This window comes from Trachymyrmex cornetzi, unplaced genomic scaffold, assembly GCF_001594075.2.
Source record: "Trachymyrmex cornetzi isolate Tcor2-1 unplaced genomic scaffold, Tcor1.1 scaffold406, whole genome shotgun sequence".
NCBI lineage: Eukaryota > Metazoa > Arthropoda > Insecta > Hymenoptera > Formicidae > Trachymyrmex > Trachymyrmex cornetzi.
The window spans coordinates 298,448-314,753 of record NW_017298811.1 but is presented as its reverse complement, the minus strand read 5'-3'; the positions used below and the strand labels follow the sequence as shown (position 1 = coordinate 314,753).

General features: G+C 35.3%; 2 protein-coding genes across 4 annotated transcripts; both read left to right on the top strand.

The window, feature by feature from the left end:
• The first annotated feature begins 6 nt into the window (after positions 1-6).
• Positions 7-5,677, top strand: Keap1 (kelch like ECH associated protein 1). Of its 3 annotated transcripts, none has more exons than XM_018512407.1 (7): positions 7-750; positions 1,501-1,810; positions 2,393-2,557; positions 2,846-3,513; positions 4,186-4,434; positions 4,732-5,030; positions 5,126-5,677. In XM_018512407.1, exons 2-7 carry the CDS (start codon positions 1,511-1,513, stop codon positions 5,311-5,313), a joined length of 1,869 nt encoding a protein of 622 aa, XP_018367909.1. In that variant the 5' UTR covers positions 7-750; positions 1,501-1,510; the 3' UTR covers positions 5,314-5,677. The 3 variants fall into 3 exon arrangements, with proteins under 3 accessions (XP_018367909.1, XP_018367910.1, XP_018367911.1); XM_018512408.1 differs by lacking the exon at positions 7-750 and adding an exon at positions 1,239-1,434; XM_018512409.1 differs by lacking the exon at positions 7-750 and having other exon boundaries at positions 1,757-1,810; positions 2,379-2,557.
• A 262-nt stretch (positions 5,678-5,939) lies between these two features.
• On the top strand, positions 5,940-7,767 carry LOC108764268 (uncharacterized). Its single transcript, XM_018512410.1, has 6 exons — positions 5,940-6,186; positions 6,265-6,412; positions 6,570-6,821; positions 7,045-7,287; positions 7,362-7,526; positions 7,623-7,767. Exons 1-6 carry the CDS (start codon positions 6,132-6,134, stop codon positions 7,765-7,767), a joined length of 1,008 nt encoding a protein of 335 aa, XP_018367912.1. The 5' UTR covers positions 5,940-6,131.
• Positions 7,768-16,306: the final 8,539 nt, after the last annotated feature.

Here is a 16,306-nt window from a genome sequence, read left to right as displayed (position 1 = left end):
GGAGCGACGGTGACGACGGCGACAGTCACTGACAGTAAGCGGTCGGCGGCAACGAGAAGGAATCCCGCCCGCGCCGCTCCAGTTCCGACTTCCGTGTTCGTCGTATTGGTGTCCGCGATTGATCGTGATTCGTGCGGCGGTGAAACACGTGCTTATGCAAATTACACGAAGCGACTCCGTCGCCTTGGCTCAAAGAACACGCTGGCTCAAGTCAAGAGAAGAGACATTTGAATAATAAAAGTGAAACCTCTAACCCCTCTCCACGGAGGTTATCACAGGATCTGGGTTCCAAAACTCAACGCATGGTACCTTTTCTTAGGTCGAAGAATCAAGCAGGGGCATAATAAGAAGAAAGAAAAAGTCAAAAGAAAGTCAGAACGATTTTACTTTGACGTCACGAGAGTCAAGATGATAATTCTTTATTACAAAATTTGACCGTTTATCGACGTTAAGAATCAAGATAAAGGGATTTCGATCATTTTGTTGACTTTTGTGTTCCCTTTCCCTTGGGTACCGCCGTCGGCCTGTCACTCGTTGCTCCTCGCTCGCTCGGTGACGCCGCATCTATCGGAGCAGGGCCGAAGCCCGGAGGTGGAGGATGCCTGCGTCATCGTGTATCATCGGCGAGATCGATCGTGAAACATGATCACGCCGCCTTACTTATATCCGCCGCATTTACCCGTCTCGCTCGCGCGTCCATCGGTGACTCCTCGACGAAGGTAGATCGCCCTGGTGATCTGGGCAGGCCGGGTAAGTGCCATCATAGTATGCGAGATCTCGCTCGTGCGCTCGCGCGCGCGCGCGCACGCGGAGAGGTGATCTCGGGCGATCATCTCCGTGACGGATTTCATCGTTGGTAACCATCCCGCGATCACGTGCGACGCTTCTGCGACACCATGTATGAGTGACTCGCGTCGCGCGATTACGCTGCTATTATTGCGCGTGACGGCCTCCGCGGCTTTTTCACACAACAATACCTAGATCTGTTTTTTTTTCATTCCTACACTACGCTGGCTACGCTGCACCACTTACATCTCTCTTTCTCTCGTTTTCGCTGGATATCAAACATATACCTGCCTCATTTTTAAGTTTCCTAAAGTGTACTACCCAAGGAACACGCGAAAGTCAATAAAAAATCAAGAGGACTTTATTTTGATTCTGATGAAGATTCTGAACGTCTAAAAATAGTCAGATTTTGCAGCGAAAAATTATATATCATTTTGATTTTCATGACATCAAAATAAAGTTATTTTGGCACTTTCTCTTGATTTGGAATATTCCTTGAGTGGTTCAGGCAGAGAAAACAGATCTAACGAGTATCTGTCACGATGTTGTTGTCGATCCGTCAGAATGTGGTGGAAACGCGGTCTCGGGAAACGGGTGATAGCTCCGCGACTTTGACGAGTTCCGGGAAGGAAAGGAGAATCGAGCGAAGTGCGTACGCGCGCGCGATGACGCGAATGTATGTAAATATCTGAAGGCGCAATTCTCGCTTTGCAGCTCTACTTTAATGGATGGAGAGAAAGATTGTCAACGGAAGAAAGAGGCCCGGGACGATGCGCCGTCGCCGGGTGCTATCCCGTTCGCGTCAGGGGAGGAAACGGATTGGGAGGGCATGCTCAACACGGAGCGGCAGCGGGGTGACCTCGGGGACATGACGTTCTGCATGGCCAATTACCTGAAGGAGACTATGAAGATGATGTTTATGATGCGCAGCCATCATATGCTGACTGACGTGATACTGGAAGTCGGTACCGAACTGTTCCACGCACATAAAGTTATTTTAGCAGCAGCTAGTCCCTACTTTAAGGTAAGCTTGACAGTTATATGCAAATCAAGTGCTTTGCATTTAGTGATACAAGCCAATACGAGCGTCGTTCTATCTTTGTTAGTCTCTGAATGTCAAGAAAGAATGATGTTTGTGTCAGCTTGTGTCACTAAATGCAAAGCACCCAGTGCTGCGTGCGTTAACTCAAGATTTTCCTAGTAGCATAATTTATGCCCGTTTCTATCAGTGTAGATTAACTTTAATCTCTCGGTTCAACTTACTCTTTATCTTTTTCTAAGCTTGGAACTAGAAAAAGATAGAGAATCTACATTGATAGAAACGAGCATTGTTGACATATGATATTGGCTCAATATATATTCTAATGTTTCACCAGTGAATCGCTATCAGGATTGTTTTTTATTGCTAAACTATATATAGACTACACTAGAACTTCTTGCTTTTGCCAAGTTTTAAACATATATTTCACTTTGAGTACAAAAAGTTTATCTTTAAAAAATAGACTTTCGAATTTGTTTGCTTATTTTACTTGCAAAAAAGTGTATACCACTGAAATTAGAATGGATGAAGATTATTAGTTGATGTTGACTAGCTTTAACATTTCAGGCAATGTTTACTGGAGGATTGAAGGAATGCGAGATGACAAGAGTAAAGCTCCAGGGTGTTTGTCCAACTACAATGGCTCGCTTAATGTACTTCATGTATACTGGTCAAATAAGAGTTACTGAGATTACTGTATGTTCGCTGCTATCAGCAGCTACTATGTTTCAGGTACGTAAACAAATGATTTTAGAGAAAAGAAAAATTGTATAAAAGAAAAAATTGTATCAATGACCACAGAATACAGACTAGTAGTAACATTACATCAATGTTATAATTTTCTACTCAACAGTGTAACTGTTAAGTACGTATAACATATGTTATATTGCATTTATTGTTGAATGGAAAATTAGAATATTGACTGTTATTTTCTGAGTGTAAATAGATTAATAAATATATTGATATAGGATTTGATATTTACTGATATTTAATGTTTGATAAATGTGTGTTTTGATGCAGGTTAGCAATGTGATAGATGCGTGTAGTGTTTTTCTGGAAAGACAACTCGATCCCACGAACGCGATTGGCATCGCAAACTTTGCTGAGCAGCACGGTTGCCATGACCTGTACCATAAAGCAAATCAATTCATTGTTCAGCACTTTAACCAGATATGCCAAGAGGAGGAGTTCTTGCAACTGTCCGCCATACAGTTGGTGACGCTCATCAGAAAGGATGAGTTAAATGTACAGGAGGAAAGGGAGGTTTACAACGCCGTGCTAAAGTGGGTTAAGTATAACGAGGAAGCGAGGCGACCCAAGATGGAGCACATACTGCATGCGGTACGCTGCCAGTATCTTACGCCGAACTTTCTGCGGGAGCAGATGAAAAATTGCGACGTGCTGAAGAAGGTGCCGGCGTGTCGCGAGTATCTGGCGCAGATCTTTAAAGACTTGACGTTGCATAAGAAACCGGTTGTGAAAGAGCGTACGCCTAACACGCGGCGAGTAATATACATCGCCGGTGGTTTCTTCAAGCACTCGCTCGACGTTCTGGAAGGCTACAACGCCGATGACAAGGCGTGGACGCAACACGCCAAGCTCATCGTTCCCAGATCCGGTTTAGGCGGTGCGTTTCTCAAGGGGATGTTCTATGCAGTCGGTGGGAGACACAATTCACCAGGAAGCAGGTTAGCACTTGGACGCCGATTGTGTTCGATGTTTCGGAAGTATAGTAATATGAAGTGTTTGGGAAATTACCTGGAAAATCTTGAAAAACTCAAATTCTCAAGAAACTTTTCCTGCCTGAAGAAATAAAGGAATTCTTATGGAATTTTATTGAAACTCGAGAACTTTTTATAAAGATTATGTCCTTGATTTTGTTTCTATTTTGCAAAAACCAAAGTGCTATATTTTGGTACCAAAAAGTGCCATGTAAGTTTGTTTTTTTTTTAGATTTTTAAATATCTTACTAAGATATCTAATTATATATTCTTTAAAGAAAATTCTCTTCAAAATTAGAATGTGACATTTTTTATATTTATACTGAATTTTATTTCCTTGTTATATTTTTAAGAAATAGAAAATATAACTAAAATCAAGATAATACATTTATTTTTATTTTAAAATACCTAAAAATATACTCTAATTTTGCATGAAGGTCTACATAGAAATGCATTAAAAAATCTGGAAATTTATGCTGCGATATATCACACAAATATAATTATCAGATAACACATAAAAATAGTATGAAAAATTATAATTGACATACCGCTTTACGCAGGTGGCTCCAAATGCAAACGTTAAAACCAAACATTAAAAACTTTGAAATATAACTAACAAAATCATGTGACTTTTCTCAGGTACGACAGCGACTGGGTTGACAGGTATAATCCAATGACGGATCAATGGCGACCATGCAGCCCGATGTCGGTACCAAGGAATAGGGTCGGAGTCGCCGTTATGGACGGTCTGTTGTATGCTGTGGGTGGCAGCGCAGGCGTTGAATACCACAATAGTGTCGAATGCTATGACCCGGATCAAGATACGTGGACCAGTGTGAAATCCATGCATATCAAGAGATTAGGCGTAGGAGTAGCAGTAGTGAATAGGTACTATTTGTCAAAGCATCGATATTCATTGAACGATAAAAATGTTAATCACATAGTGCTTATGAAAACAAATGATTACATTTAAATTTTAAAGTAAATCATATTTAGCTACGTGACATTAGTATGATAATTATATTACTAATTCAAACTATAATATTCTGAATGTCACATAAAAGACATACACCTTTCATTTTATTTAAGAAGGTGTATTTATATACCATTATAATCATTAAAAGTTACACGTATAATATATTAAATCTTTATAGTATATAATGTAAAAAAATACGTTCCTGATAGATTGCTCTACGCGATCGGTGGCTTCGACGGCAAGGACCGGCTCAGCTCAGTGGAGTGTTACCATCCTGAGAATGATGAATGGACGATGGTATCGCCTATGAAGTGCAGTCGCTCAGGAGCTGGTGTGGCCAGTCTGGGCCAGTATATATACGTTATAGGCGGATACGACGGGAAATCGCAATTGAATTCGGTAGAAAGGTACGACACGGAGCACGACATATGGGAGAACGTGAGCAGCGTCACCATCGCCCGCAGTGCTCTTAGCGTCACCATTCTTGATGGCAAACTATATGCAATGGGTAAGTACGATTCTCTCAATCTTTGTCGAAATAATAAAGCTGTTTTTCTAGAGAGGCATTTCAAAAATAATGTACACGTACGATTCCTTTTTTAGGAGGATACGATGGTACAACGTTTTTAAATATAGTAGAAATTTACGACCCGGTCCAGGACCAATGGGCCCAAGGTGTGCCTATGACATCAGGAAGATCCGGCCATGCTAGTGCAGTGTCGTATTATCAGTGTCCTATACATTGTGATCATTTGGATTATAATATCTCGCTAGAGAAACCGCCGTCGTGATACACGGAACTGATACACTTTTTAGGAGACATTAAAAAACAAAGATAGTCAAATTTTTTCATTTGTGAAACAAACTGGGACTTTAAAATACAGTGCGGAATAAAGTTCCATACACTGGAACTGTGTGATATAAACTGGAAAGAATGAGGGATATAAATTATCCTTCAATCGTTCGTAATCGAATTGAGCAGTGTATCATATAATACTTAGACGACACGTGACACGTGTCATCGAACCGGACCATATTTGGCTAGAAAATTGCAACTAGCCAATTGAAAGCACTTTCTCGACAAAAGGAATTAACTTTTATTATTTTGCAGTTTATTGAAGGACCAATTTATCTTATTCATTAGGATAAATGCGACTCGGCTATATTTTATAGCTTTATCGCTTTTTATTAATATAATGTATAGAGAAATAATATATAATGTACATATTCTTATATAGCATAAGAAAATTATTTTCAAAAAAATACAGAAATTTTTTTTCTTATTAGCTTAGTGCTCAATTATCGCTATCTTTTGTAGCATTACTGTCGTCATCGTAATCTCTATCGATTTGTTTTATTGAAATTTTTATCGAATTTATTGCGTGCCAATATCAGGCGTTAATACAAATTTATGTTAATATCGACTTGAATTTATCTAAATGCCAAAGTAGCACTTTTATAGAAAGTTATGCAAGCGATGCTTACGTGTTTAAAATGGACGTTTAGAGACAAAGATACAGCAGACAAATTCCTGCAACATTAAAGTAATCGAATTTCTGTAAAATATAGTCCCCGTATATCGTACTACAATAAGAAAAATTGTGACAGAATGGCGCAAACGGGATGCAAGAAATATGTTATGTGTCCCATGTGTAAAGGCGCAGGTAGGAACATTAGTCGATTGCGGAATCTTTTATAAATATCAGTATTTATTTCGTGATAAAAACTGTCTTGGATAAAAGGTAAGTCTGCCTCACGTGCGGCGGCGGAAACGACTTCCTTATCTATTCAGCATGAGAATGCAAATTCATCACAAGTTGCAAAAACGCAATTTGTCGAAGTATATTCTGGGGCTTCGGGTGACCTACGTTTTCCCACGTTATCTGACAGGTACATCGAGCATGTTTAATTTCTTTGCATTTTACTAAAATTTTAACATGGGACAAATTATTTGAATTAAATCAAATTAGTAAATTACAAATAAAATATATATAAATAACAATAAACGTTGAATGTATTACTCATGTTCGAACATGTGTATTTTCAGTAATAAATATCCGAAGGATGTTAATCCTACTGTCATTTATGGGGATTATGTATCTATGCTGGAGAGCGATTGTGTAGAAACACAAGAGGAATTCGCGAGTCCACATGAAGCATTGAAACATGCCATGCAGAGCTTAAAGCAGGATCAATGGCAAAGCAGTGTATCAGCTTTAACAAAGCTGATGCACATTTCGAGAATTCAACCGGAATTACTGGACTCCAACATGCCTCGTATATATCGAACATTATGCAGGTCATTGGAGCATCTCTATTGTATCTCCTCTCTCTAAATTCTTAGAATGAGAATAGAATCTCATTCTAAAGAATGAAAATTAAGCCACTCTTGACAAAGAGTAACACAAATTTCAATCTTTAAGAGTGAGATTTTACCTTCAGAATGATATTCACTTTAAAAATTTTAGAGAGATGGAGTCATGTATTTTATTTGCTACAACGTAACATCATTATTTTTGCAGTTTACTGCGAAATACGAGGCCGCATGTTGTTAGAACTGCCTGCCAGGTAGCGATGGAGTTGTACAAGACAGTCCAGTGTACTCAAAGACCTGAATTTGATGAACTTGCATCCACGTTGCTTTTGAAAAGCACGCATACGAACAAAGGAATCCGAAATGACGCTCAACGTGCCTTGGATTCCATGGTGTCACACTTGCCTCCTGCAACTTGTATTCGTATATTGACCAACGAACATAGTGCTAGGTGATTGAATGTACTATCCCATCTTTGCTCCAATTGACATATCTCCAACAATTTTATATTGTAACATTATACAGCCACAAGAATCCATTGATAAGGGCAACCATCAGTCGATTGCTTTATAATATTATTAATATTATTGGTGTGGAATGTTTATTGTCAAATCCAAATCTCAAAGACCTTCGCCGTAAGATATTCACAATGTGTGCTAAATTTCTTCTTGACGGTAATAACGAAACAAGGTAAATCTCAAAATGTGATTTTGATTCTCATCTATTGGGAATATATCATCAATAATATTTGCTATTATTACGCTTATACGAGTATATTAACTGCAGGAATGATGCAAAAAAGACATTAAAAGTGATGATGAGTCATCCAGATTTTGATATTCTATTTTATCAGGATGTAGATTGGAAGATTATTAGTAGCGTAGAAAAGCAATTAGTATCTTTGAAGTACAGTCAAATTCATACCGTGTAACATTATTTGTTATCATTATGTAATGCATTTAGATAATTAAAGAAATAAAAACTCATAAATCAAAAAGTTCGAATATGTTTTATACGATCTTAGAAAGATCTAATGGAATTTTGCGATATTCAATTACTGTTTGTGCTCAGATGCAGATAAATAATATCCACTAGTAATAATGGGACCTACAAATTTAATGCCGGATCCGAACCGGCAGTTGTCGGTAGGCGTGTAAAGACTTACGGAATCGCATCTTAAATATATGGAGTCATTTTCGGCTCCTTAAATGCGAAAAATCATGTATGTAGGCAAGTGGAATTGAACCTGGATCTACACAGATCGGGAATTAATCGCACCGAGTGGCAAGCCACTCGACGCCTGACATTATACGACGTTACATACCACAAATATATTGATAATATTAATTATCTTTCTTAAATTTTGTTCTTTCTCCCGATTTATTGTATCTCAAATATCTGTATTAGAAACGTGATGACTTCTTTTGTTTATATCCACTGAGATGGGATGTATCGTTTTTAATCCTAAATCCGATGGTCTATCAGCATTAAGAGATTATTATATAGCAATAAAGATACTCTCGGTTTACCATTTCCTTCTGAGAGATGATGATCAAATAAAATCTGATGTATATGTGTTCTAGATGGAAAAAAAATTTTTTTGACACAGGGCAACTACGCAATTCTTTACACCATGGTTGTCAGCTCTTAGATAATATTTCAATAATAAAATACGTTGGTATTTTTTTTTAACTACAGCATTAATTGTTAATTACATTATTACTCTAAATTCCGTTAAGAAAATTGTACTTTACTACTTTCAAGTGATAAACAGCCAATTACATTATCTTAAAAATAGAGTCATCAAATTGCGGTATTATATAATAAGAATCCCCAGAAAGCGAGTTCTTTTGAGAAAAAAAATTTTTGTGTAAACAATTTTTGACCTAAACAACATATATTGTCTAAAAAAAACCTCTGTCTAGTAGATCTTTTTTGGATATGCCTATGTCCCAAAAGACATCTTTACGATTATCTTACGAGATCTTTATGTCTTTATGGCATTTTTAAACACATTAGAAGAGAAAATGTAAATTAAAAATTTCTGATATCAGTAAATAAACAGGGGATCTTAATTATTTGTAGTCGATAAAATTACTGTTGATTTTACTGACTGTCGGAAAAATCGACAGTAGATAAAGTTAATAATGACTTTATCGACTGTTGAAAAAATCGACTTTCCTCAACCACTAATTCCGAGATCAAGATTCAAAGTTTATTATAAATTTGAAAAGTATTATCAGAGAGAAACCTGAGAGTACAGGATATCTCGTGCCCTTTTCGTGTACCAAACCTCGTAGGGTAATGTCTACGTTTTTGTGGTTTTTTTTCATATTATTACGTGGATTAGAGAAAGACCGAATAATCAACTTTGTTCGTCTTTGTCTAACTCACGTAGTAATATGGAAAAGAACCATAAAAATGTGGCCTTTATTAAAAAAACCGAGAATTTCGGGTACTCGGATGCCCGCAACTCGCTAACTCGCGTAAAGACACTCGCGTGTCTCGCGCTGCGCGCCCACTTGGCGCGAGACACTACCGTGTCTCTTGATAATCGTGGTCAACTATTGTATTAAACGAGAGAATTGGTTTTCTGAAATAAAGAATTTATGGAGATTACTGGAAATATTAGCAGTAAAAGTGGAATGTGGACGATAACTGGAATGAATACGTATACTGAATAAATGTCGAGGAATAGAAACACAGGAGTGCGTTATGGTATGGAGTTCGTGGAACTTGTAAGGAGCTTCTAAACATGGTTTTCACCGTTTAAGTTTTGCGGCGAGCAGTTAAGATTATTGTTAACATTAAGATAATGTTAGAAAAATTAAGGAAGGAGATCTTACCAATGTTGTTTATTTCTTTTTTAAAATATTGCTGAAAATGACCTGATGCTGGTCGAAACATATAGAGTTTATATTTTGATGTAAAATTGATAAAAACAATAATAACTAGCGTTGGCTTTTATGCTTATGTCATGTCTTATTGATTTTTCGTATAACTTCAATATATAAAATATTTTACTAAAGTTATCAGCTTCAATTCAAATCAACACGTGTCGTTAAAAGCCATGTGAGTAAAAAGCATCCATTAAACGCATTTGTACCTAGTATAAAGACATAATATTGCAAGTTTAGTTACGTATATCCTTCATAATCGTTTATCCTTCATAACACATTAATAAACGTTCCACAATAATAAGCGCAATCTAATCTAGATTATCTGTGTGCACATTCTGTCGTTCAATACTTGCTGGTTGAACGGCATATACATACATACGTTATACGACATTATATATTTAAATAATTATAGCGATATATATTTAAATAATTATAGCGATATATATTTAAATAATTATAGCATTTACTTATTAAATAATGCATATCACAAGATTTTTTAGTATTTGCTTATCTTTTTCAAATGTCAATTATTTTTTATTTATTAGCAATAGCTCTGCATATTCATATTAACGTCATTAAATAATAAAACGTGAGACATAAAGTAGGATATATACCTACAAAAATTAATTCAAAGTGTAATATCATAAGAATTGCCTTATGGCTTTTACAGGAGATAGTAAATAGCATTAGATTTCATGAAATCATGCTCAATTGAAATTAAATCCAAAAAGTAAAAAGCATTTGGTGAACTTATCCGCAATTAGCACATGAAGTCTAATTGTGTACAATTGTCATTACTTCATTTAATTAAAATTAAAACGTATAAGACGGTATCGAATTGAAATAAAATCATCCATAATGTAATCTTTATGATCAATCATAACTATTAAATATTTCATTAAATATTTGATATCGTTCTAGATAAAAATATGAATGTTTTTTTCAAGGATGATCCATAACTAATGGCTTTAATCTACATACCTATAAATAAAAATTCCGTGAAAAGAAAGGCAATCTAATCTAGATTATCTGTGTGTTTATTCTGTTGTTCAATACTTGGTTGTTTGAACGGCATTTACATACGTTATATTTCCCAGTATACATATCTTACAGAGTAGTTCTCATAAAGTTCCTAGAGAAACTGCGAAAACTTACTGAAAATCTTATAAAAAATATTAAAACGTGTTTGTGTTTCGAGCAACAAGAACTAATTCAGTTAAAATACTAGTCGACTCGGAAACTATGACGCTAGAAAGAGCGCTGGCACCATTAATGACCATTGGCGGGTTCTGCAATTTGGCCATGTTTGAATATCCTCTTGGACAACCTAGGACGTATGTCTCTTGCCTGTATGGTTTGGCCAAATGGAGCCTTCTTATATACTTCTATTACTATCCAGGATACATCTATAGTTTCCAGATAGAAAGAAAAATGTTCATGGCAGATGTCGTATCGTTGCTCACCATTATATTAATTCTTGTTAGCATGTGTCGTTTCAAGGTAAAAATTTAAAATGACTCCTGGTCAGTCCTGATTACTATATAATAATACTTGATCTTTTAATATTACTTGTCTTTCGTTTAGTATTATTGATTTGTTTCGAAGGGAAGATGAATGAATATCTTAATCAAAGTAATTTCCTCCATTTTCTACTTTATTACTAATTAATAATACTTTATTAATAATACTTTGATTAAGGTATTTCCCTACGAAACAAATCAATTTTAGAGATGAAAAATGGCAGGAATTAAGTTCAACACCTAATAGTATTTTTAATTGTGACCATTAAAAGAGTCTTAAATTCGCAATTACAGGCAAATACAAATTTATGAAAAGTTTTTATAAACGGCTACCTTCAACCATGACCTACTTTTAGTCAAACTCAAGCTATGTAGTCTAACCTATTCGGCCCTCTCACTAATCTGCTCGTTCCTTACAATTCGCACCCAGCAAGCCCTCATATATAATATAATCCTTTTCCTCTTTTTTCCTCTCCTCGTGCCGTTTCCTCTGGAGTACCCCAGGATTCCATACTCGGACTTTTAATATTTTTGTCTCTGATTTGTCTAATGTTTCTCTGTCCTCCGATCTCTTCATTTATGCAGACGACGTAATTCTTCTCAAATCCTTTCATCCATTCAATGCTTTAGCAGTACTGTTCCGCTTTAAATAAAAATCTAAAGTCTATTGCCGAATAAACAATTCAAGTAGTGAGAAATATACAAAATTATAGACTTCTTTAATTAATACAAAAATATAACAGCGAAATTCAACTTAGCGTTAGGAGTCTGCGCTGGATGCAATTTTGTGCAAAAATTAAGTGTGAATTACAAATTAGATTTGTACGTTTCGGCTCACGTTTTGAGCTATCCTCAGCAATAACAATTACCGCTAATCGCGCTAAATAGCGCGTAGACTCCTAACGCCCAGTTGAATTTCGCTGTTATAATCTATTGCCGAATGGTTTCTATTAATAATTCGCTGCATCTAAATCCCTGTAAATCATCCTTGCTTATTGTCGGTTCCTCAACATTATTATCTCGTATTCAATCTTTCCATATTTCTCTTAACTCCGTTCCAATTCCTCGCTTCTCCTCTATTGAAATTCTTGATATTCATGTTGAATCTTCATATTCGATTTACACGTGGCCGTCAAGTGTCGGGCTGCATATACCTGTCTACATCTTCTTTATCCCCTTCTCTTCACCACATCCTTTCCTGTGCTTTCAAAAACTCTTCATTTCTCAATTATGCGTTATTTCCGAGGAGGTAACCACTTAATGTAATCGTGGGACAGTGTCCCCGAAATCACTATGAAATCTCCATGTTATAATTTTGCAATCAGGTGTAATCAAGAAGTTAAATGAAATCATGCAGAATCATCAGGTATCATAATGAAATCATATATAATTCGTAGAAATCATTTTTAATTTCCACAAAATCACTGAAAATCCAATGCAATCACGAAAATTTGTGATGAAATCATGTGGAATTATCATAAAATCTGATGAAATCAGTGTATATAAATCTGAGGTTGCCAAACATAAACTACCACCATGTTTTTTACATAGGCGCAATATATGTTCGGTCGCGCTTCATCTTATATACATATAAGATTCTAGAGGTTCCAAATTTGCTCATCAAACGCATAAAGCATAATTTATCTTTATCGATAATCTAATGTTAAACAAGTACAAATGATGCTCTATGTGCACAAGAAAACATGGCTGATAATGTAGTTTACGTTCTGCTACTTTAGGACAGCGACACAGACCTTTGCAAAAAGCTAATAACTAATAACGCATGAGAGAACTAATCAATCTAAATTCTAAATACTTCTTTTCCTTTCACTTCACAAAAAAGAAAAATTTTTATCAATTGTTTCTCTTATGCACTATGCGCGAGGGGGTAACCACTAGCTGAAATATTGTCCCACAGATTATATGACATCATATGATTTTATCTGATTACAAATAATTTTTTTCACTACACATACAGTCATTTGGTAAAATACGAATTTATTTAATATTATACAATGATTTATTGTGGTTGCATATGTAATTCTCGGATTATACATAGAGATTTCATATAAATTTTATAATGATTTCGAGGACTGTCCCACACTGTTAAATTTTATAGGGTCAAATTAACTTAATGTGAGTCGCCGCTGCTCCTACTCAATAATATCATTATTTTTTACTAAAACAATGGTTATATTTGACACTATACAGTATCAATTTAACATTATATAGTGTCAAATTTAATTATCATTTTAATTAAAAATAACGATATATTTAGTAGGAGCAGTGGCGACTCACATTAAGTTAATTTGACCCTATAAAATTTAACAGTGCACGATTACATTAAGTGGTTACCCCCTCGACTATGCGTTATGTGTTACGCATAAGTCTGTGTCGCGGCCCTTAGAATTGTTTACTTATACTGATTTCATGAAATTTTATGGTGACCATTTTCATCACAAATTTCATGGTGATTACACACGATTGCCATGATTACATGGAAATTTAAAATAATTTATGTTGATGAAATATGATTTCTGATGATTACACATGATTTCCAGGCATTCCAATGAAATCTCAAATAATATCTGTTAATTACACATGATTTCATTATGATTTTTAGTGATTCCACATAGTTTTATCTGATTTCATGGACACATCTGATTGCACACCCATCTGATTACATACCCAGGTAGCAAGCTACGTCATTTTGACGTCAAATGACGTCTTTTTGACGTCAAATGACGTCATTTTGACGTCAGCTTGCTACCAGGGTAGCGATTTCTTAAAGATTTTATGATTTTGGAGACATATTGTCTCACGTTTATATTAAGTAGTTATCCTCGCGTCACAGTGTTTTTAATCAAATAAAATTTTCATTTGTAATCACTAAAAATGTTATAATTACATATCCAATCATGAGAAATCATTGTGTAATCAAATGATATCATTTATAATTAGATTAAAACATTGTACAATCAGATGAAATCATTTGCAATCAGATGAAATCGTTTATAATCAAATGAAATCATTTTAAATCGTATGAAATCAAATGAAATTATGTAATCAGTGGGACAACATTTCAGCTAGTAGTTACCCCCTCGGTTATTTCGTTATTTGATTACGTCGATGTCGTCTACGTTCTGGTCTTAATGAATAACTACTGAATCGTGTACAGCGTATCCAAAATTCTTGCCTCAGCTTCTCTTATTGTGTCAGTAAATACGACCATATATCTCCGTATTACCAGAGATCTGACTAGGATGTAGCAACATTTTGTTCTCCACCTATGCTGTCTCGTTTTTACTCTCCCTCGCATCAATACTCCTTATATCTGCGACGCCTCCTTCAATTGCACTCTGAGCTATATTTCACTTTTAACCCCCTTGTCATCAGGTACCAATATTACTTATCCTTCCCATTCATCGTTCCACTAAGTGCTGCTTTCTCCTACACCTCAGTTAAACAGTGTAGTTCTCTTACTGTATCAATAAAAACCACTCCCCCTTTGTCCTGCTTTCATTCTGCTGCTTCACGTTTCATCGCGTTACTCACAATATTTAAGCAAGACTGATGTAACTGGTATATGTAAGTGCTTGAGTGTGTGTGTTTGTGCGTGCGTATCTATATGATTTTAATTATTTTTTGTTTCACCACTCAGTACATCATTGCCTTAGTATCGTGCTATAGTACTCGCGATTTTTTGTTGCTGTTAGGCTTTGTAACAGCAGTTTTGCTGACGTCTAACCATTTGTAAGCTGCTATAGTCTATTGTATCATATTTTTTATTTATGTTTATTACTCTGTTAACATGTAGTCTTTTCCATAGCGCTTTGCAATAAACTAAATCAAATTACAAAAAAAAGGTTCTTTTTAACAGATCAATTTTAATGCTTACATTATTATAATGTAAATCTTTATCAGTCACATTTCGTGTAAACATTGCAATAACAATTTTTACTCAAATACAAAATTACAATTTTTTTTGTTTCGCATAATGGATCAATATGATTTTTTTAAAGGAATTGAAAATGTGTTTACGCGAACTTGCTATAGTAGACCATACGTTAGAAGCTCTCGGAACGCCAAAGGAGTACCAAAGGCTACGTAATTGGATAATTCGAATAACAATCGGATGGATTGTACATGTTTTTTATCAGTTAGCGTATAATTATTATAATCTTCTCTTTTATTTAAAAAATGACATAAATTTCACCGAGTTTGTTCATTGGACATATGTTATGTTTCTGAACTGTTATCCATCATACGTTATTGCCTTAAGTGCTCTGATTTCTGCAGCTATCCTTGGGTTAGTATTATACATGTGTATACATTTACTTTGTAAGCTATTTTTACTGACATTGTGTGTCAAAATGTTTACAGAGTGAAACACTTAAAGACCTGGTAACATATAAAAAAGAGAGCCATCTCCGTCAATGAACATGACCTTGACGACATATGTATGTTAGCTGTGTACAAAACATATATGTACAATACTTATTTTGAGTATTAAAAATATACTAAACAACAGTTATTTAAAATAAATAATTAATTACTATTTTTTATTATTAAATATTTGTAAGGGATAAGCATTTTTAAAAAACGCTGTGAAGGAAGCATTGTTGAGCGAAGTAATCGAATAAACATATGGTCAGAATTTTCGTCTCCAATGAACTTAATCTTGATATATGTCGCCATAAAAAAGTAACGACAAAACTAACGTTAAAATTGTAACATAAAAGGTAATAGTAAAATCGTCATAAATAATAATTACAAAACGATAAAAGTAACTTCCATCCCTGGCTCTAAGGGAGAGCTGCGCTGCATGTCGACAAGTAGTTATATTACGATTGGATTAACGCTACATTTTCCGAAGTTTGAAAAAATAATTCGAATTTTTTTCATTTTTTTCTTTTTATTTGACATTCAGAAAAATAGAAAAAATTAACGTAGACTATTATAGTCCGGGAGATGATGACACTAAAATGGTCATGATTTGTTACCGCTTGAAATCGTCATAATTCATCATTTATTAGGTAAACATGCAGGA